The following is a 22,951-nucleotide window of genomic DNA, read 5'->3' as shown; positions in this document are numbered from 1 at the left end:
ATGACAAATGAACAAAAAAATGTACATTTGTTTATTTCCTTACATTAGAGATGCACAGCAGCCATTGTCGTCATCTAAATATGCTCCAAATTCAGAGTCTGAATCCGATTCTGTTGAACACAGAGCCATAGATGAGATTTTCTGTTGTTGTTTTTATTAGAACCTTCATTAGTCTTACTGGGGTCCGACACATAATGAAAAACAACAGGCAAAACACTTGAACATGAACATGTGTGCGTGTGTATGCATCGATCAGTTAAACATACAGTGCATTGGGAAAGTATTTTGACACCTTCACATTTTCCACATTTTGTTACCTTACAGCCTTACAGCCTCAAAATTATTATATCTTTTAAATCTCATCAATCTACACACAAAACCCTATAATGAGAAAGAGAAAAGTGATTTTTTTTGCAAGTTAATTAAAAAAAAACCCAGAAATAACTATTTATTTATTTGATTTATTTCACCTTTATTTAACCAAGTAGGCAAGTTGAGAACAAGTTCTCATTTACAATTGCGACCTGGCCAAGATAAAGCAAAGCAGTTTGACACATACAACGACACAGAATACTCATGTAAATGTTATATTTCAGTTTTTATAAATTAAAAAACTAAAGTGGTCTGAATACTTTCCAAATGCGCTGTACATGTCAATACATACACACAAAAAGTAGGTCACACAAGGGAAAGGCATTGTGCCTTTCAGGGGTTGATTTATTCTTTATGCTTTATTCTTTAAAAAAAAATGTGCGGTTCTCTTGCGCTATATGAGATGGAAGGGAGTTCCATCCAATCATGGCTCTATATAGTACTGTACATTTCCTTGAATTTGTTCTGGACCTGGGGACTGTGAAAAGACCACTGGAGGCATGTCTGGTAGGGTAAGTGTGTGTGTCAATCATGTGTGTAAGTTGACTATGCAAACCATTTGGAATTAATGTTTGTTATTAAAAAAAGCAGTCAGTCTTTCCTCAACTCTTTGCCAAGAGGGACTGGCATGCATAATATTGATATTAGCCCTCTGATTGTAATGAAGAGCAAAATGTGCAGCTTTGTTCAGGGCCAGCTGCAACTCAACTGGGTCCTTCTTTGCAGCAATTGACCATATGACTGGACAATAATCAAAATAAGATCTAACTAGAGCCTGCAGGAGTTGCTTTGTGGAGTGTGGTGTCAAAAAGCAGAGTATCTCTTTATCACAGACAGTTCTTTCCCCATCTTTACCACCATTGAATCAATATGTTTTGACCATGACAATTTACAATCTAAGGTAACACCAAGTAATTTAGTCTCCTCAACTTGCTTAACAGCCACACCATTCATCACCACTGATTCAGCTTAGGGAATGATTTGAACCAAATACAAAGCTCTTAGTTTTAGAGATGTTCAGGACCAGTTTATTACTGGCCACCCATTATAAAACTGACTGCAACTCTTTGTTTATGGTTGTAGTGAATTCACTAGCAGTGGTTTCTGACGCATATAGAGTTGAATTATCAGCATGCATTGACACACAGGCTTTATTTAATGCCAGGGGCAGGTCATTGGTAAAAATAGAAAATAGTAGAGGGCCAAGAGAGCTGCCCTGTAGTACACCCCACTTTACATGTTTAACATTCGAGAAGCTTCCATTACAAGAACCCTTCTGTGTTCTTTTATATAGATAGCTCTGAATCCACAATATGGCATGTTGAAAAGCCATAACACATACATTTTTTTCAACATGAGGTTATGGTCAATAATATCAAAGCACACTGAAATTTAACAGTAAAGCTCCCACAACCTTCCTATTATCAATTTCTTTCAACCAATCATCTGTAATTTGTGTCAGTGCAGTACATGTTGAGTGCTCTTCTCTACAAGCATGCTGGAAGTCTGTAGTTAATTTGTTTACAGAGAAATAGCATTGCATTTGGTCAAACACAATTTTGGTCCAATAGTTTGCTAAGAGCTTGCAGCAAGCTGATAGCGGAATGACATTGGCTTCCCTCCAGGCATGAGGACAAACACTTTCCTCTAGGCACAGATTAATGATATGACAGATAGGAGTGGCTATAGAGTCAGCTACCATCCTCATTAGCTTTCCATCTAAGATTACAGAGAGTCAATTAGTACAAATACACAGACAGTAACAGTGAGAAGAGGGTGGCAGGTTATCATACCTCCATCCTCGCTGTGTTTATACCAGCCAAACTTCTTCATCATTTTCTTCTTGGCAACAGCAGCACCTTATTAGGAGACACAAAGGTTGAATATATAGGTGTGAGGCTATGTTTGTGTGTGGGTACAGTTATATGTATGTGTGTGTGTCTCTCTCTTAGGCAGTCAGTTAACCATACGTTTGTTTCCTTCCTCGTCCACATCCTCGGCCTCGATGAGCCAGTCCATGTAACCACACATATCCTCCTCCATCTGCTTCTTATTCTGGGCGTCCTGCAGCTCTCCACGAGCCACAGCCTTCTCTCTTTCCTTGGAGAACTCTCTGCACACACAGACATGCACACACACATTATACAACCTACACTCGGACAAGGCCTTCACACACAAATCTAAAACAAGACAAACATATACACACACTTCAACTCACTCACCCGCTCAACACTCCCAATACTAGGTTGAGTACGAAAAACGAGCCAAAGATGACCAGAGAGACAAAGTAGACCCAGGGCATCTCAAAGCCAATTGCATCATTCATCTGCAGGAATATATGAGAGAGAGAGAGAGAGAGAGAGAGAGAGAGAGAGAGAGAGAGAGAGAGAGAGAGAGAATGATTAATCAGACACTGCCCACTGGGCACAGATGTCAATTCAAGCAGTGTGCCATGTGGGTGTGTTCCATATGAAGATAGAGAATTTGATCAGAGGAGTACAGATGTCGGATCTTAATTTGAGCCAGTTTGCTGCACCGGGAAAATAATCCTGCAGCAACAGGAAAAGTGAATTATTATGTGGATTAGAATATGTTTTGTAGGGATTGATACATTTTTCGTAAGGGAAGACTGAAATGTCAAAGTGGAAATTACAAACTTCAGAAGCCTCACATACACTACAAGTTAACATCCTAAAAGGAAGAAAAAAAGGACTAGTGTGCATCTGAAATGGCACTATTTTTCCTATGTAGTGTACTAATTTGGACTAGAGTCCACAATGCCTACAGCTTTCTGGTCAAAAGTAATGCACTATAGGGAATAGGGTACCATTTATGATGAAGCCAAGAACATTTAGAAAAAGAGTCTGATGTTACCCAGTAGAGCACATCGGTCCAGCCCTCCATGGTGATACACTGGAACACAGTCAACATGGCAAAAAATATGTTGTCGAAGTTGGTGATCCCACCGTTAGGCCCCTCCCACGGTCCTCTGCACTCTGTCCCGTTGCCCACACATTCCCTCCCATTTCCAGCAAATGCACACGGTGTGGGGTCATCATCCACATTCAGTTCTGGGAGAGAGGACAACATGGGGAGGTCAATCTTCATGACAAATGTATTTGTCTTCGTAAAAAGACTAAATCCAGGCTTCCAAAGCATTAATTGATAACAAACTTCTACAGTATGTAAATAACTTGTTTTCCCCCTGTCTGTGTACAATGACTGCATGTGAAATGACAGTAACATTGTTATATAGTGTTTGGATGTGTATGTACAGTATTGAGCAGTGTACATGTATATAAGTATATTTGTATCATTATTATGTTGTAAAAGTGGAGTCTGTACCTGTGCCCACATAGAAACAGGTTTTGTGCATCCTGCCGAGGAAGAGCTCCAGGCCGATGATGGCATAGATGATGATGACAAACATGACCAGCAGACCAATGTGCAGCAGAGGAACCATGGCTTTCATGATGGAGTTCAAGACAATCTGGAGACCTGGACACACACGCACACACACACACACACACACACACACACACACACACACACACACCAGAGAGGGGTTTTACTGAAACACACACACACACACACAAATACAGCAGAGAGGGGTTTTACTGAAACACACACAAACACACATACAAACTTACTGGGCACTCCAGACACCAGCCTAAGGGGTCGCAGCACCCTAAAGGCTCTAAGAGCTTTGACATCCAGTCCTCCTGGTTTGCCTGCTGCATGGTGGGAATCTCCAGGCTTGTGGTCAGCCGTCCCCTCAGCAACCACACTGAACAACCTACAACAGCCACACAACAACCAGTCAGCACACAACAATACAGCAAAAACACCATAAATAGAAAGTAGTGGAATGGAGACATGAGCTAGCATACCCGACGACGACAATGACAAAATCAAGCAAATTCCAGCCACTGCGGATGTAGGCGCTGGGGTGCATAACCAAGCCATAGGCCAGGATCTTAGTGAAGGTCTCAATGGTAAAGATAACTAGGAAGATGTACTCAACTTGTTCCTGTACTCACAGAGAGGAAGAAGATGGCATGGTCAAATACACATACTTCTTAATTTGTCTGTATACTGTAATCAGTCAAAAGCAAAGACAGATGTTGGGAAAATTAGGTAAAGACATTTTACAAGATGTCTGTGGAAGTTCATTATGCAGGGTTAATATGCAACTAATATCTAATGAATATATTATATGTAGGGATGTATTGTTTTAATGTTGATATACACTACCGGTCAAAGGTTTTAAAACACCTTCTCATTCAAGGATTTTCTTTATTTTTAATATTTTCTACATTGTAGAATAAAAGTGAAGACATCAAAACTATTAAATAACACAAATAGAATCATGTAGTAACCCAAAAAGTCTTAAACATATTCTTCAAATAGCCACCCTTTGCCTTGATGACAGCTTTTTACACTCTTGGCATTCTCTCAACTAGCTTCACCTAGAATGCTTTTCCAACAGGTTTGAAGGAGTTCCCACATATGCTGAGCACTCACTGGCTGCTTTTTCTTCACTCTGCGGTCAGACTCATGCCAAACCATCTCAATTTGGTTGAGGTCAGGTGATTGTGGGTCTCCACAAACAATGCAGAACTCCATCACTCTCCTTCTTTGTAAAATAGCCCTGACACGGCCTGGAGGTGTGTAGCGGCATTGTCCTGTTGAAAAACAAAATGATAGTCCCACTAAGCCCAAAGCAGATGGGATGGCGTATCGCTGCATAATGCTGTGTTAGCCATGCTGGTTAAGTGTGCCTGAATTGTAAATGTATCACAGACAGTGTCACTAGCAAAGCACCCCCACACCATAACACCTCCTCCTCCATGCTTTATAGTGGGAAATACACATGCAGAGGTCATCCATTCATCCACTCCGCGTCTCACGAAGACATGGCGGTTGGAACCAAAAATCTCTAATTTGGACTCAAGACCAAATGATAAATTTCCATTGGTCTAATGTCCATTGCTTGTGTTTCTTGGCCCAAGCAAGTCTCTTCTTATTATTGGTGTCCTTTAGTGGTGGTTTCTTAGCAGAAATTCGACCACAAAGGCCTAATTCACACAGTCTCCTCTGAACAGTTGATGTTGAAATGTGTCTGTTACTTGAAGTCTGAAGCATTTACTTGGGCTGCAATTTCTGAGGCTGGTAACTCTAATGAATTTATCTTCTGCAGCATGTAACTCTGGGTCTTCCATTCCTTTGGTGGTCCTCATAGGAGCCAGTTTCTTTATAGAGCTTGATGGTTTTTGCGACTGCACTTGAAGAAACTTTCAAAGTTCTTAAACATTTCCGGATTGACTGACCTTCATGTCTTTAAGTAATGATGGATTGTCATTTCTCTTTGCTTCTTTGAGCTGTTCTTGCCATAATATGGACTTTGTCTTTTACCAAATAGGGCTATCTTCTGTATACCCCCCTTACCTTGTCACAACACAACTGATTGGCTCAAAATTCCATAAGAAGGAATAAAAATTCCACAAATGAACTTTTATCAAGACACACCTGTTAATTGAAATGCATTCCAGGTGACTATCTCATGACGCTGGTTCAGAGAATGCCAAAAGTGTGCAAAGCTGTCATCAAGGGTGGCTACTTTGAAGAATCAAAATATATTTTGATTTGTTTAACACTTTTGTGGTTACTACATTATTCCATATGTGTTATTTAATAGTTTTGATTCTACAATGTAGAAAATAGTCAAAAAAAAAAAAAAAAAGGTGTTCTAAAACTATAGACCGGCAGTGTATCTACTACATGTGGGGCGGAAGGCAGGCACTGTCACGTTGATGGCATATATAGGTCAAAATTTGTGCACAGGAGTTAGGAGCCATAATAAGCCTGTCACTAGAGTGCTAGTCAGTAACCCTGGGCCAAATGCATCCTTATGCTGCTCATCTCTGGCACCACAGTCACTGGGCTTCTATGTCAGGCTGGAATAGAAAGGCAGCCAAAACCTGGCCATATCATCCTGGTCAAACAAGGTGATGTGACAGATTAGAAGGATAAACTATAGTAGTATAATGAATACATGAAGACATAGTGTATCACTGTAGCAGAGAGGGGTGGGGGAGGATTATGGGGAAGCGTCAGACTTCAGCCTCTGTTTCCTCCCCACAAATTCTAATCCAATAAAGGGATCTACTCCAAGATCTATAAAGGGATTTAAGGAGAGTACTATCCAACCACTGTCCTGCCCCACAGCCAAGCAGATGGACTACACTGACCCAGAATGATGATCTGCAAGGTTGTGTTCAGCGCCATGGCATAGATTTGACATATACAGTGATGAAGACAGCTTGTCTGTCGAAACGATGGACATAAATATTTTTGCATTTTGTGGCTCTCCTTTATTTTTTTAAGTGTTCCACTCAGCTAGCCAGCACCTCGCCTAAATAGGTGTATGTTTCTTTCACCTCTAGATAGATTTTACAAGTGTCTGGAACTCTATTGGTGGGATGAGAAGCCATTCTTTCTCGAGAAATTCCGTAATTTGGTGTTTTGTTTTGCTGTTTTGCTGTCTCAGGCGCCGCTCCAGAATCTCCATAAGTGTTCAATTGGGTTGAGATCTGGTGACGGAGATGGCCATGGCATATGGTTTATATCCTTTTCATGCTAATCTAACCACTCAGTGACCACTCATGCCCTGTGGTGGGGCATAACCATGGTAGCCAAAATAATGGCAAAAATAATGGCCTGCCCAGCATATTTATACATGACCCTAAGCATGATGGGTTGTGTGGAAGCACCTGCTTTCAATATACAGTTGAAGTCGGAAGTTTACATACACTTAGGTTGGAGTCATTAAAACTCGTTTTTCAACCACTCCACAAATTTCTTGTTAACAAACTATAGTTTTGGCAAGTCGGTTAGGACATCTGCTTTGTGCATGACACAAGAAATTGTTCCAACAATTGTTTACAGACAGATTATTTCACTTATAATTCACTGTATCACAATTCCAGTGGGTCAGAAGTTTACATACACTATGTTGACTGTGCCTTTAAACAGCTTGGAAAATTCCAGAAAATGATGTCATGGCGTTTGAAGCATCTGATAGGCTAATTGACATCATTTGAGTCAATTGGAGGTGTACCTGTGGATTTATAACAATGCCTACCTTCAAACTCAGTGCCTCTTTGCTTGACATCATGGGAAAATCAAAATAAATCAGCCAAGACCTCAGAAGAAAATGGTAGACCTCCACAAGTATGGTTCATCCTTGGGAGCAATTTCCAAATGCCTGAAGGTACCACGTTCATCTGTACAAACAATAGTACGCAAGTATAAACACCATGGGACCACGCAGCCGCCATACCGCTTAGGAAGGAGACGCGTTCTGTCTCCTAGATATGAATGTACTTTGGTGCGTAAAGTGCAAATCAATCCCAGAACAACAGCAAAGGACCTTGTGAAGATGCTGGAGGAAACAGGTACAAAAGTATCTATATCCACAGTAAAAATGAGTCCCTATATCAATATAACCCGATAGGCCGCTTAGCAAGGAAGAATTCACTGCCCCAAAACCGCCATTAAAAAAGCCAGACTACGGTTTGCAACTGCACATGGGGACAAAGATAGTACTTTTTGGAGAAACAAAAATAGAACTGTCAGGTCATTATGACCTTCGTTATGTTTGAAGGAAAAAGGGGGAGAATTGCAAGCCGAAGAACACCATCTCATGCGTGAAGCATGGGGGTGGCAGCATCTTGTTGTGGGGGTTCTTTGCTGCAGGAGGGACTGGGGCACTTCACAAAATAGATGGCATCACGAGGGAGGAAAAATATGTGGATATATTGAAGCAACATCTCAAGACATCAGTCAGGAAGTTAAAGCTTGGTCGCAAATGGGTCTTCCAAATGAACAATGACCCCAAGCACACTTCCAAAGAGGTGGCAAAATGGCTTAAGGACAACAAAGTCAAGGTATTGGAGTGGCCATCACAAAGCCCTGACCTCAATCCTATAGAAAATGTGTGGGCAGAACTGAAAAAGCGTGTGCGAGCAAGGAGGCCTTACTACCCTGACTCAGTTACACCAGCTCTGTCAGGAGGAACGGACCAAAATTCACCCAATTTATTTTGTGAAGCTTGTGGAAGGCTACCCACAACATTTGACCCAAGTTAAACATTTTAAAGGCAATGCTACCAAATACTAATTGAGTGTTTGTAAACTTCTGACCCACTGGGAATGTGATGAAAGAAATAAAAGCTGAAATAAATCATTCTCTCTACTATTATTCTGACATTTCACATTCTTAAAATAAAGTGGTGATGCTAACTGACCCAACACAAGGAATTCTTACTAGGATTAAATGTCAGGAATTGTGAAATTGTCTTCCCCGCCCGTGAATTGTCTTCCCCGCCCATTTCGATAAAAAGCTGAGAGATGGGGCTGGGGAAATGTAACCGCTCTCAAATTCAGAGACAGAGCTATGGATGCATGTGTAACTGGTGTGAAATGGCTATCCAGTTAGCGGTGCACGTTTGTAGTGTTTCAGTCGGTGACGTCACTCGCTCTGAGACCTTGAAGTAGTTGTTTCCCTTGCTCTACAAGTGCTGCGGTTATTATGCTTCTTGGGTGACCTTTGACAATGTGTCCCTGGATCGAGCAAGGAAAGGGACGGAAGCAATACAATTACATTAGTGCTGTGACCCGGATCACTCAGTTGGGCTCTGCCCAGCTGCTGAGGTTTCTGTGGAGAAGGAGGAGGTCAAAGGGGGTTGAGTGTAACTGGTGTGAAATGGCTTGCTAGTTAGCGGTGCGTGCTAGTAGCGTTTCAATCGGTGACGTCACTCGCTCTGAGACCTTGCAGTAGCTGTGGCTTTTGTGGAGTGATGGGTAATTATGCTTATTGGGTGACTGTTGTCGATGTCTTCAGAGGGTCCCTGGTTCAAGCCCAGGTTGGGCCAAGGAGAGGGACGGAAGCAAAACTGTTACACAAGGACTGACCATCCATGATATCAGTATTATAGTTTTAACCATGTTTTGAGGCTATAAAGTATTTTACTTTTATTTTGTTTACAAACAATGGATTAAAACAAGCTGATAGTTTGGGTTCTGATGGGGTATGACAGTTGAACTAAGTTCATGAGGCATTTATAAGTTATATTGTTCAGGAATCAATGGGTACATAGCATACATTTATAAGACAATACATGGATGTAGAAACTGCAGATTGTTGGATTTTCCCTAGACTTTTATACCACATCCCACTTCATAAAAGACCTCCAGGCTTTCCTGAAGTTGTTCAAATACTTTGAGCATTTGCTTGTGCCTGCCTAGAGTCCCAGATGGGTTTTGCACTTTTAGGAGTCTTCCACTGATTCAATTGTGCCAAGTAAATTAGCTATTTCAAATACAGTATATCTATTTGAATCAAGGTTTGGCCATTATATAGCACTCCCAATGAGCCAGCCTCTATGATCTCCCTGACTGAAACCTCAGCCTCTATATCAGCCGCCTTGCACCAACTCACCAGGTTGTGGTTGGTGGAATTGGAGTCCTCCTCTGGGAAGGGTTTAGATACACCGAGGGCCACACAGTTGGCAAAGATAGCAAGTAGAATGAAAATATCAAAAGGTCTGCAGGACCACAGTTAAGGGTAAATACTACACACCACAGTGAATGCATGACTGACTTACAGTTTTTCTCAATTGCGTACAAGCAATTTTTGGATCTGCGTTTAAACTTGTCTATTGCAGAACAGAAATGATCAAATGCTCAAAATACATTTACAAAACGTCTGATAAATTTCCTTCCCTTTGTACCTGACGTGAATATCTTAGACTACCTTTTGAAAAACGTTAAATACACGTCAACAGTAAATACAAAATTCACTGTTAGGTGTTTTGTTCACAGACATTGTCTTCATTAGAAGAGAAATGTATGCAATTGTTATCACCGTTTCCGGCTATCAGTAAATACTACTGCACAAAATTCCAAATCACCTCATCAAGGTCATTCCATGAACTGTACAATGTAGGGGAAGATCTAGGCAATGGGGACTGTCTAATTTGTATGATTGTGTACAATATTGCTGACATGCAGAGAATGAATGAGATTACTTTCTAAGTATCTCTGTGTCATCATCTCTAACATTGTGACCTTCTATTATAGAGGTTTGCTTTGGTGTGGACTGAAGCCTCCACATTCATATCAGTTGTGTTACTCCATTGTATTCACCTTTCCTTATTTATGTTGTGGATTGTGTTTCTGTGTGCCGATGTAAAGTCTACAAAACTGTGAGCAAACCAGCCTATGTATTGAACACATGGAATTGAATTGTGATAATATCAATGAATGAATTCTGCACACAATGTGCTTATTTTTTATTGATTTGATGTGTATAAAATTGTTTGGTGAAATATGCATAATAGGAGATAAATTGCCCATAATTCTGCACCTTTGGATAGTTGTACTTCCAATTTTGATCACCGTGATTTGGTGACTGCAAAGAAGATGTATTGTTCCCCTTCAGCCAGTCGCTCAGTATAACATACTATGGGGAGTTAATGACCAATCATATCCACCTAAAGAAAACTGAAATCACATCACACGGGCCAATGGACGCTGAGTCCACCCTCGTCAGCCTCGCCTTTCTGGCTATAATACCGGGACTTGCATTCCTTTTCTCAATTCTTGCTCTTCAGCTTGCCTGAAGGAAGAACGTGTCACGCAATTTACAAACAGAAATACTACGAGATTTGGCTCAGACTAAGGTGTCTGTTACTGTGGCGAGAGTACTTGTCCCCCTAGATGTTGTGAGTTTTGGGTCTTGGTATCGAGTTTTGTGTTTGCTAAAAACCCACTACTTTCTGCTCTGCTTGTGTAGCCAGTGCTTCCTTGCTTGAGTAAGATGGCCAGTGGTAAGTGTAAGTTAAAAAAGGCTAACCTGCCAAGTTTGAACCTAAAAAGTACTCTAGGGCATGTGGTTTCACAACTTAGCTTCACTAGGGTAGGGGGCAGCATTCTGAATTTTGGATGAAAAGCGTGCCCAAATTAAACTGCCTGCTACTCAGGGCCAAAAGCTAGGATTTGCATATAATTAGTAGATTTGGATAGAAAACACTCTAAAGTTTCCAAAACGGTTAAAATAATGTCTGTGAGTATAACAGAACTGATATGGCAGGCGAAAACCTGAGGAAAATCCAACCAGGAAGTACTATTATTTTGAAAGGCTGTTTTTCCACTGAAAGCCTATCCACCATACAAAGACTTAGGACCCAGTTCACAATATCTATGGCTTCCTCTACATGTGGCCAGTCTTTAGGCATTGTTTCAGGCTTTTACTCTGAAAAATTAGGGAGATACAGCACTTTCAAGAGGCCAGTGGAAAATTCCAGCCATGAGTCCTGCACACGATCGGGAACGCGCCTTTCTAGTTTCTCCTTTTCTTTTGACGAAGCTTTTGTCAGGTTGAAATATTATTTATTATTTATGACAAAAACATTGTTATTTATGATTTTAAACATCGTTTGACATGTTTCTACTAACTTTTATTGTACTTTATTGACTTTTCGTCTTGATGTTGAGAGCGCACATTGTGCCTTTGAATTTCTGAACTAAACTAAACGCACCAAGGTTTTTGGAAATAAAGAGGGACATTATCGAACAAAACAAACATTTATTGTCTAACATGGAGACCTGGGAGTGCCACCAGATGAAGATCATCAAAGGTAAGTGATTAATTTTAACGCTATTTCTGACTTTTGTGACACCTCTCCTAGGTTGGAAAATGGATGTATGGTTTTTGTGGCTAGGCTGCATTAAGGCTGCATTAAGGAGAAACACTTGTATCTTTCATCAATGTTTATGATGAGTATTTCTGTAATTTGATGTGGCTCTCTGCATTTTCACCGGCTGTTTATTTGAGACAATGATTACTGTACATAACGTGCCAATTTCAACTAAGGTTTTTGGACATAAAGATTAACTTGGCTGTATGGTTTTCTGTGACTAGGCACTGACCTAACATAATCGCATGGTGTGCTTTCTCCGTAAAGCCTTTTTGAAATTGGACACTGTGGTTGGATTTACAATAAGTTTATCTTTAAAATGGTGTATAATACTTGTATGTTTGAAGACTTATAATTATGGGGATTTCTGTTGTTTTGAATTTGGCGCCTTGCAATTTCACTGGTTGTTGTTGTACCAGAGAGGTTAAATTAAAAGATACTCACAAGTGCTGTCCTGTTTGTCTGGTTTGGAAACACCCTCAGGAGGCTTTGGCTCGGACCAGTTCATGTGACCATTGTCTCCGGTTGGGTTCAACTTCCATTGGGTGTCAGGGCTGACTTTGTGAGAAAGATTGTGTCTGCTGGTGAAGGGTCTTCCGGTGAGAGTAGGAGAGAGCAGCAACGGTGGTGGGAGTTGACAGGGGTGTCGTCCCAGCCAAGTGAGGCTCATTCTGGTTTCTCTGGCAGTGTTCAGAGTCCGGATTCCAGGGATATACTGTCCCTGGTTGGCTCTGGAGGGTTTTCAGAGTATAAATCGGATGACATCAGTCCGGGGCAGCTTAAAGCCCCGGCTTTGGATTCGCCGGGTGAGAGTGAACCATTGGTGAAGCTGTGTCATAGATCACCTGGGGGCGGATTGGCCATCTTCTCCCTAACAGCAGAGTTCCTCCAGGTTTGGCTCGGCTATGGAGTCCTTAGAGGCCCGGTTCGAGTAGAAACAAAAACAGGGCGCAGCTCTAGGGGTCCTTTTCCCACAAAACTCCTTTGCGGGGGTGGGTCGGCAGTTCCCGAGAAGTGAAGGAAAGGGTCCAGGCCAGAGGCAGGTAGCCCCGTGCCAGGGGACGACTTCGAGTTTAGTTAATGACCGTCTGGTTGCTTATGAACAGCGGGAGATGCCTTGGCACAGACGCCATGCTGGGTCGAAGGAGAGTGGGGTGAATGCTGATTCTTACACAGTGCGGGGGAAGGAGCAGACCCCGCAACCTTTGCTGGAAGACGGGCAAGGGGCCCGTGGGGAGTAAATCCTCCCCAAGCATTTACTGTGGCAACAGTGCTCTCAAGTGGCTCGGTCAATGGGGGCAAGTTACTGGTTGCTGAAGTCCCAGAATCCAGTGTGGGCCGGGTATCAGAACGGCGGTTTCACAAAAATACAATGTTTTTACCCAAGGTTCCTCTGTGTTCAAGTGTATCGAGAGTGCGCTATCATCCAGGTGTGGGCATAAAACACAGTTCCTTCCCTATATTCAGACACACAGTTGTCAAGAGTGGTGGACATGAAAAGAAGCATGACAAAAAACGGATCATCCCATTCCTCAGAGTGGCGCTCTACCAGTTCAGGACTTAATTTATGAGAGACTGGCAGCGTGCTCTGTCCAGTGGCGGGCGTGCGTAAAGTCTGCAGTTGGCTGTGCGTCCTCCTCCTTTTCGTGGCGTCATCAATGTTCCCCGAGGTCCTAGCGCCTGTCTTGAGAGGTATTTCCTCTCTCTTTCAAAAGTAGGCTATTTGAGTGGTCCCCGTGTTAGAAGTACAGAGCGGTTGGTACAGCCGGGTACTTCTTAGTTCCCAAGAGCGATGGAACGTTGCGTCCCATCCTGGACTTGCGTGTTTTAAACAAGCACCTCAAGGCTTGCAAGTTTAAAATGCTCACACTCTACCGGCTATATTGGTTCACGTCCATAGATCTGAAGGATGCGTATTTTCATGTGGTTTCTCCCTGGCCTCCCGAGTGGCGCAGCGAGAGGTGAGAGATGTTACTACAAACCTGGGTTTGTTCCCAGGCTGTGTCACAGCCGGCCACAACCAGGAGACCCATGAGGCCCAGTGTCGTCCGGGTTAGGGGAGGGTTTGGCCGGCCCCCATATCCTTGTTCAATTGCGCTCTAAAGACTACTTCTGGCGGGCCGGGCGCAGGCACTCTGACTTCGGTTGCCAGCTGTACAGTGTTTCTGGGTTAAGCAAGCAGTGTGTCAAGAAGCAGTATGGCTTGGTGGGGTCGTGTTTTGGAGGACGCATGGCCCTCGATGGCGTAGATCGGCAGGGCCGGCGTAGATCTTTACGCAACGCAAGAAAATGTGCATTGTCGTCTGTTCTTCTCAATGAGGAATCTGGGCGCTCCGTAGGGAACGGATGCTTTGGCGTATCAATGGTCTCAAACCCTGCTTTATGTGTTTCTTCCGGTGGACCTGATTAAGGCCACCATGGAGAGGGTCAGTCAGGAGGGTCTATGTTGATTCTGGTGGCGCCCCGTTGGCCAAGACCACCCTTGCTCCTGGGGTTTGTCCGCCTGTTGGGCTGGGACCCGTGGAGGGTTCCATGTAGTCGGGATCTATTACCCCAGGCGGACGAGAGAGTTTGGCACCCACGACAGCAGATATGGTATCTGGGGCCTCCCGAGTGGTGCGGTGGTCTAAGGCACTGCATTGCCGTGCTAGCTGTGTCACTAGAGATTCTGGATTCAAGTCTAGGGTCTGACGTAGCTGGCCGTGACCGGGAGACCCATGGGGTGGAGCACAATTGGTCCAGCGTCATCCGGGTTAGGGGAGAGTTTAGCGGGCAGGGATGTCCTTGTCCCGTCGCACACTAGCGACTCCTATGATGGGCCAGGCGCAGTGCACGCTGACATGGTCGCCAGGTGTACAGTGTTTCCTCTGACACATTGGTGCGGCTGGCTTCCTGGTTAAGTGGGCAGTGTCAAGAAGCAGTGCGGCTTGGTTGGGTTGTGTTTCGGAGAACGCACGGCTCTTGACCTTCGCCTATCCCGAGTCCATACGGGAGTTGCAGCGATGAAACATGACTGTAACTACCAATTGGATACCATGATAACGGGGTAATTAAAAACATTGAGAAAAAAGAAGATATGGGATCTGGGGGTTTGGCCCCTGAAAGGTTTATTTTTATGGCTAGGGGTTTACCCTCGAACATGATTACTACTATACAGTCGGCGCGTGTGCCCTCTACAAAAGGGTTGTAAACATATAAGTGGTGTGCTTTGAGGGTAGGTGTCAGGTTAAAGGAGTTTCTCCTTTTAGAGCTCTTTGGTGGAGATTTTCATGTTCTTGTAAGAGCGTTTTGAGCAGGGCCTTTCATTTTCCACATTGAAGGTTTATATGGCAGCCATCTCGGCGTGTCATGTAGGGATTGACTGCTCTACCCCGGGGTTTCATCTGGTGGTGCGGTTCCTGAAAGTTGTGCGTTGGCCCAGACCGGTGTCTATGTCTATGGCTCCGACCTGGGACCTGGCTTTGGTCTTGGACACTGTGTGAGCCTCTGTTTGAACCATTGTCATCTGTGGACCTGAAGGTCCTTTCATACAAGACTTCTCTGCTCATAGTCTTGGCTTTGGACGAGCGCATTGGGGATCTCCACACACTATCAGTACACCTTTCCTGTTTGGAGTTCGCACCTGGCGAATCCAAAGTGATGTTATGTCCTAATGCAGCTTTTGCCCCCAAGGTCCCTGGCGTATGAAAGCAAAGGCTGAGGGTTGCCTAACGGTGTGTGTGCTCATTGTTTAGGGGCATGAGGATTTGTGATATCTCTGCTGCAGCGAGTTGTGATTCCCCAGATACCTTTGTGAGGGTTTATTGCTTGGATGTAACTGCACCCTGTGTGGCTAATAGAGTTCTTATGGCTGGGTCCGGGATTGGGTGTTAGGCAGCAAGCAGGTTGCGCATTTATCCGGGTTACAACAGTTATCTGTAGGTTGGAGCCTTGGGCTGCCTTGGCAGCGCGTGAGTACACTGTTTCCAGGTTACGTCAGGTTTCCTGTGGGTTTGAGACTCGGGTTGATTCTATGCAGCGAGCGTGTGCAATTTACCAAGTCACGAAAGGTGTTCTGTTGTTTTGGACTTGCGGTTCCTTGTACGAGTTCTGGCATTTTGGGCTTGCAAGATAAGCATTGTTCTTGGAACCTTGGGTCTATGGACTTGGGCTGCAGTGGCAGAGTGTCGATGTGCATAGCCACTTAGCAGCAGGTTCTGGTTCCCTATATGGGGCTCTGACAGTTCAGGCCCCATGAGGCTCTGACAGTTCAGGCTTCTCCGGTAAGCTGGTGGAACCGGTGTGTGCTTGGGTTGCCATGGGCCTCCTAGTTTGCTACCCTCTGAGCCAGCTTGGCGTCTTTTGGACTGTTGGGCGTGATTTCAGTTTTCTTCAGGTGAATATGATTGGTCGTTGACGCCACATTGTAACGCTCTTAGGCGTAGTGGGTGCAGAGTCAGGCGCAGGAGGCACAAAAATAGTGCTTTATTTACGCACAGGACAATCGTACACGCCAAGCTAGTGGGCGAACATACACGCACATACACATGCACATACACGATCGCCCAAAACCAGGACTTTTCTGTTGGTTTTGTCTTATTAGTTACACCTGTTTCTTGTTTAGGTTTTTAGTTGGGCTATTTAAGCCGGTAGGCCCGCCTGCTCTTTGTGCGGGCCTGTTTTTCCCACTGTGTTATTGTGTGGTAGTGCGTCTCAACTTTGGGTTTTCCTCCGGACATGAAAAGGGATCGTGGCAGCTAGTAGACCGGTGACGACGACCGCCGAGCCCCACCCGATCAGGAAGAGGAGCCACCTTCGGTAGGAGTCGTGACACACATACTATATTGTCATACCCTGATCTGTTTCACCTGTCTTTGTGATTGTCTCCACCCCCCTCCAGGTGTCGCCCATCTTCCCCATTATCCCCTGTGTATTTATACCTGTGTTTTCTGTCTGTCTGTGCCAGTTCGTCTTGTTTGATCAAGCCTACCAGCGGTTTGTTTCGGGGCCTGGTTTTCCCCAGTCTCTCTTTTTCTTGCCATCCTGGTTTTGACCCTTGCCTGTCCCGTCTCTGAGCCTGCCTGCCTGACCATTCTGCCTGCCATCCTGTACCTTTGCCCAACCTCTGGATTACTGACCTCTGCCTGACCTGACCCCGAACCTGCCTGCCATCCTGCACCTTTCCCCCACTTCTCTGGACTGCCTGCCTTAACCTGTCTATTTGCCTGCCCCTTTGAGATTATTAAACTACTGGTTATCCGACGTGGTCTGCATCTGGGTCTTACCTTCATATCTGATATAATTATAACTCATTCCCTCCTTCAGGGAACAGTAGTGATATTCATAACTGTACGATCTATTGCGATTTTTAAGAAACAAACTTTCTGTTTTGTCTGTTTGGACTCAAGAGGTGGTTGCGTTATGTATGCGGGCAGTTTTTTTGATGAATGTATTTGCAATTTGGATGGTATAATATAGTTTTGTTTTATGTATTTATGTTTTGAGATGGCCACTTTTACATTTACAGTTTTGCAAAAGGCCACAGAGTTCTGTGTCTTGTGGACAGTGTTTTGAAATCGACAACATTAGTCTCACAACACAGGAGGGGGTTTAACATGCACGCACACACACACACACACACACAGGTACATCATTGAAGGATATTTCCATTCAACAAGGGCCAAGGCAGCCATGCGGATGGGGTTACTGAGGGTGAGGCAGCAGAGAGCTCGAGGAGCTCGGAGAGCAGATTTGTTGGCTTGCATCTGCTTCTTCTGTCCTCCACCTCTCTTCTTGCCCGAGGCAGTAGAGCCAAGGGTGTCGGACTTGTCCCCGACAACCGAGCCAGCCAAGGAGATGCCATCCTCTGCAGGAGACAGAGGGAAGATAGTCACGATTCATTCATCAAATGTATTTTCTAGGTTATTGCTATGTAGTTACTATGCACTACTGTGTGTATACGGTGTTGTGTATCATTTATTTATTATTTACTAGTCTTTAATATCTAGCCTATCAAGTGGCCTACTCTTTAATATTGTGTCAATTACTCAAACTGACCAATAATAATTGACAGTAATGAAATGAAAGTATTATAAACAAATCAAACCTGGGAGTTAATTTGGATCCTTCTCTGTCCTTTGATACCCATATAAAACACATCTGAAAAGCATACTTTTTCCATCTAAGAAACGGCTCAAACCATTGCTCTCCCAGCCAGATGCAGAGAAACTAGTCCCAGATCGACTACTGCAATGCTCTGTTTAGGGGCCTTCCAGGCAAATCCCATCAGAGGCTACAACTCCACCAGAATAGTGCTGCCAGAGTCCTGACCAGGACCAAGAAGTCGGCCCACATCACCCCCATCCTTACTGAACTCCACTTGCTACCGGTCAACTAAAGGATTGACTTTAAAATCCTCCTCCTAGTGTTTAAAGCCTTGACTGGATTGAGTCCCACCTATAACAGCGACCTAATTTATATCAACAAGCCACCTCTGACTTTCCGCTCTAGCAACTCACCACTGCTTCAAATTCCAAAGACACGTCTCCGAACTATAGGGGACCGAGCCTTCTGCTGTCTTGCCCCTCGCCTATGGAATACTCTCCCTGACCATGAGAGCCGCTCGATCTGAATTTTAAAAATAGAATCTGGAAAGTACTTTTAGCACCTAGCCTACTATTGCTATTTCCTGTCTTGATTCTTAATGCATGATGTTTATATTCAATTTGTTCATGCCTATGTAGAGCTTTGAGATAACACTAATGAAAAGCACTATACAAATAAAATTGTATTCTTATTATTATGTTGGATTAGATTGACATGTGGCCAGGGGTTAGGCAGGTATTGGTTACAGCCTGGAGGCCTACATGGTAAGGTATGATAGGTTTACATAGTACAGTAAGGTATGATAGGCCTACATAGTACAGTAAGGTATGATAGGCCTTCAAGATACAGTATATAGGCCTACAAGGTACAGTAAAGTATGATAGGCTTACATAGCACAGTAAGGTGCCATATTGAGCAGAACAGCCACAGGTGTTGGTTATTATTTCCTATTGTGTTTCATGACAATGGTATGTAGGCCTAATGGCTTTAAATTGGATGATGACATTGACAAAGCCGACAGAGATGTTTTTAGAGTGACTAGGACTAACAATCTATATTGTAAAAGATCCTTGAGTTACAACTGCTGTTCAATATTATTTCAATACATTACATACACTATACCCATTGATTATTGAAGAATATTAAAAGCCTTATGAGCTTACCCTATTATAACTCAAAATCTGACATTGTATTACGCCATTATTTATGTTTCTTTTGCATTGTCATGTGTAAACAAACAAAGTATAGCTTCAATATATGTTTAGAAGTATGGTATCATGTCAATCTCATCCCACTGCGCACACCACGTCATTTGAAGGTGGTTAATATTTGGTTGAGACATTGATCAATGAGATTACAACCTATATTCACCCACTCAAAAAGAGAACCAAAAGTGTAGTTGAATTTCCAATGTTGTATCATTATGCTATCAAACAATTAAAAGGACAACCAAATTTCAATAACAGATTTTTGGTTTAGTTGTCACCCAAATGTCTATCACTGCACTTTCAACCATTTAAAACCACAGCAAAGTTCAAATGGGACTACAATGTCAGATATTTTGTTTATTTATACAACAGATTGTGTTATCACTGTGCTTCATCTAATAGCACAACCAAACGACCTGAATTGAGATTACATTAAAAAGTACAGAACCAGTCAAAAGTTTGGACACACCTACTCATTCAAGGGTTTTTCTTTATTTTTACTATTTTCTACATTATAGAATAATAGTGAAGACATCAAAAATATGAAATAACCCACATGGAAGTAACAGTAACCAAAAAAAGTGTAAAACAAATCCAAATATATTTTATATTTGAGATTCTTCAAAGTAGCCACCCTTTGCCTTGATGACAGCTTTGCACACTGGCTATTCTCTCAACCAGCTTCATGAGGTAGTCACCTGGAATGCATTTCAATTAACAGGTGTGCCTTGTTAAAAGTACATTTGTACATGTTTGAGCCAAACAGTTGTGTTGTGACAAGGTAGGGGTGGTATACAGAAGATAGCCCTATTTGGTAAAAGACCAAGTCCCTATTATGGCAAGAACAGTTCAGATTTGTATATATTTTTTATTTTATTTCACCTTTATTTAACCAGGTAGGCTAGTTGAGAACAAGTTCTCATTTATAACTGTGACCTGGCCAAGATAAAGCAAAGCAACACAAACAAAAACAGAGTTACACAAGGAATAAACAAACGTACAGTCAATAACACAATAGAAATGTCTATATACAGTGTGTGCAAATGAAGTAAGATCAGGGAGGTAAGGCAATAAATAGGCCATAGTGGCGAAATAATTACAATTAAGCAATTAAACACTGGAGTGATAGATGTGCAGAAGATGAATGTGCAAGTAGAGATACTGGGGTGCAAAGGATAAAATATATGAGGATGAGGTAGTTGGGTGGGCTATTTGCAGATGGGCTATGTATAGGTGCAATGATCTGTAAGCTGCTCTGACAGCTGACACTTAAAGTTTGTGAGGGAGATATGAGTCTCCAGCTTCAGTGATCTTTGCAGTTTGTTCCAGTCATTGGCAACAGAGAACTGGAAGGAAAGGCAGCCAAAGGAAGAATTGGCTTTGGGGGTGAAATATATCTGCTGGGGCAGGTGCTATCGGTGGGTGCTAATATGGTGACCAGTGAACTGAGATAAGGCAGAGTTTTACCTAGCAAAGACTTATAGATGACCTGGAGCCAGTGGGTTTGGCGACAAATATAAAGCGAAGGCCAGCCAACGAGAGCATACAGGTCGCAGTGGTGGGTAGTATATGGGGCTTTGGTGACAAAACGGATGGCACTGTGATAGACTGCATCCAATTTGCTGAGTAGAGTATTGGAGGCTATTTTGTAAATGACATCACCGAGTCAAGGAGCGGTAGGATAGGCAGTTTCACGAGGGTATGTTTGGCAGCATGAGTGCATTGTTGCGAAATACGTAAAGAGAAACGACAGTCCATCATTACTTTAAGACATGAAGGTGGAACATTAAGAAATGTGAAAGTTTCTTCAAGTGCAGTCACAAAAACTATCAAGCGCTATGATGAAACTGGCTCTCATGAGGACAGCCACAGGAAAGGAAGACCCAAAGTTACCTCTGCTGCAGATGCTAAGTTCATTAGAGTTAACTGCATCTCAGATTGCAGCCCAAATTCATTTTTTACAGAGTTCAAGTAACAGACACATCTCAACATCAACTGCTCAGAGGAGACTCAGGCCTTCATGGTCGAATTTCTGCAAAGAAACCACTACTAAAGGACACCAATAAGAAGAAGAGACTTGCTTGGGCCAAGAAACATGAGCAATGGACATTAGACTGGCGGAAATCTGTTCTTTGGTCTGATTAGTCCAAATGTTTGATTTTTGGTTTCAACCGCTGTGTCTTTGTGAGACACAGAGTAGGTGAATGGATGATCTCTGCATGTGTGGTTCCCACAGTGAAGCATGGAGGAGGAGGTGTTATGGTGTGGGGGTGCTTTCCTGGTGACACTGTAAGTGATTTATTTAGAATTCAAGGCACACTTAACCAGCATGGCTACCACAGCATTCTGCAGTAATACACCATCCCATCTGGTTTGCACTTAGTGGGACTATCATTTGTTTTTCAACAGGACAAAGACCCAACACACCTCCAGGCTTTGTAAGGGCTATTTGACCAAGAAGGAGAGTGATGGAGTGCTGCGTCAGGTGACCTGGCATCCACAATCACCCGACCTCAGCCAAATTGAGATGGTTTGGGATTAGTTGGACCGCAGAGGGAAGGAAAAGCAGCCAACAAGTGCTCAGCATATGTGGGTGGCTACTTTGAAGAATCTAAAATATATTTGGATTTGTTTAACACTTTTTTGGTTACTACATGATTCCATATGTGTTATTTCATAGTTTTGATGTCTTCACTATTATTCTACAATGTAGAAAATAGTAAAAATAAAAAATAAAAACCTTGAATGAGTAGGTGTGTCCAAACGTTTGACTGCTAAATCTGCACAGATTATTACAGCAATTGTGAAGGTCTCCACAGAACTGTGGAGCTATGCATGCTATCTTGAACATGCACACTTTATATGATTACATAAGGACAAATGTATAGTTACAGTAACCTCAAAATCTGGCCATGGATGTGTTAATGATTTTATGGTTGAATGTTACAATTGTTTTTAAGCTGGCCTTAACTTCAAGCTATTTACTGTACTACAAAAGTAATGTATAAGACCTGTTGGAGACCTGAATCCAACATATATCATTTCTTAGCTTGTCGACAAGTTAATAGGCTAGTTATTGTATTTCAAAAGTGATATTGAATTGTGTTTGGTTGTCAACGCAACCATATATCAACATTTGAATAAGATGTATCTTCTTCTTGGATAGTTCCATCCATGCCACTGACTTAGTCTGGATTTAATTCCAATTTGTCTCCAAATGTATAGTTGATGTTGGATTCACGTCTCAGTCTCAACCAACAATCTAAGTAAAAGAATAGGACTAAATCAAACTTTGAATGCACTTTAAATAAAGTTTGATTTAATTTAGTCCTATTCTTTAACTTTGATTGTTGGTTGAGATAGTAGTAGCAGGAGGTGGCCGGTAGCCTTGCAGTTAAGAGTGTTGGGCCAGTAACCAAAAGGTTACTGGTTTGAATCCCTGAGCCGACTAGGTGAAAAATCTGTCAATGTCACCTTGAGCAACACACGTAACCCTAATTGCTTTGGATAAGAGCATCTGAAATGA

The 22,951-nt window shown here is 42.8% G+C and overlaps 1 protein-coding gene across 1 annotated transcript in view; it reads right to left on the bottom strand.

The window, feature by feature from the left end:
- LOC115132631 (voltage-dependent L-type calcium channel subunit alpha-1D-like) overlaps positions 1 to 22,951 on the bottom strand; it is a 45,417-nt gene that overhangs the window by 17,353 nt on the left and 5,113 nt on the right. Inside the window, exons 2-11 of the mRNA XM_065020801.1 lie at positions 17,762 to 17,978; positions 9,874 to 9,979; positions 4,263 to 4,402; positions 4,023 to 4,168; positions 3,718 to 3,870; positions 3,247 to 3,443; positions 2,595 to 2,698; positions 2,343 to 2,485; positions 2,166 to 2,231; positions 44 to 110 (exon numbers count right to left, since the gene is read on the bottom strand). Coding sequence (XP_064876873.1) covers positions 44 to 110; positions 2,166 to 2,231; positions 2,343 to 2,485; positions 2,595 to 2,698; positions 3,247 to 3,443; positions 3,718 to 3,870; positions 4,023 to 4,168; positions 4,263 to 4,402; positions 9,874 to 9,979; positions 17,762 to 17,978 — 1,339 coding nt within the window. The remainder of the gene's footprint in view (positions 1 to 43; positions 111 to 2,165; positions 2,232 to 2,342; positions 2,486 to 2,594; positions 2,699 to 3,246; positions 3,444 to 3,717; positions 3,871 to 4,022; positions 4,169 to 4,262; positions 4,403 to 9,873; positions 9,980 to 17,761; positions 17,979 to 22,951) is intronic.

Source organism: Oncorhynchus nerka, linkage group LG7 (assembly GCF_034236695.1).
Source record: "Oncorhynchus nerka isolate Pitt River linkage group LG7, Oner_Uvic_2.0, whole genome shotgun sequence".
NCBI lineage: Eukaryota > Metazoa > Chordata > Actinopteri > Salmoniformes > Salmonidae > Oncorhynchus > Oncorhynchus nerka.
This window is presented reverse-complemented; position numbering and strand designations above follow the sequence as displayed.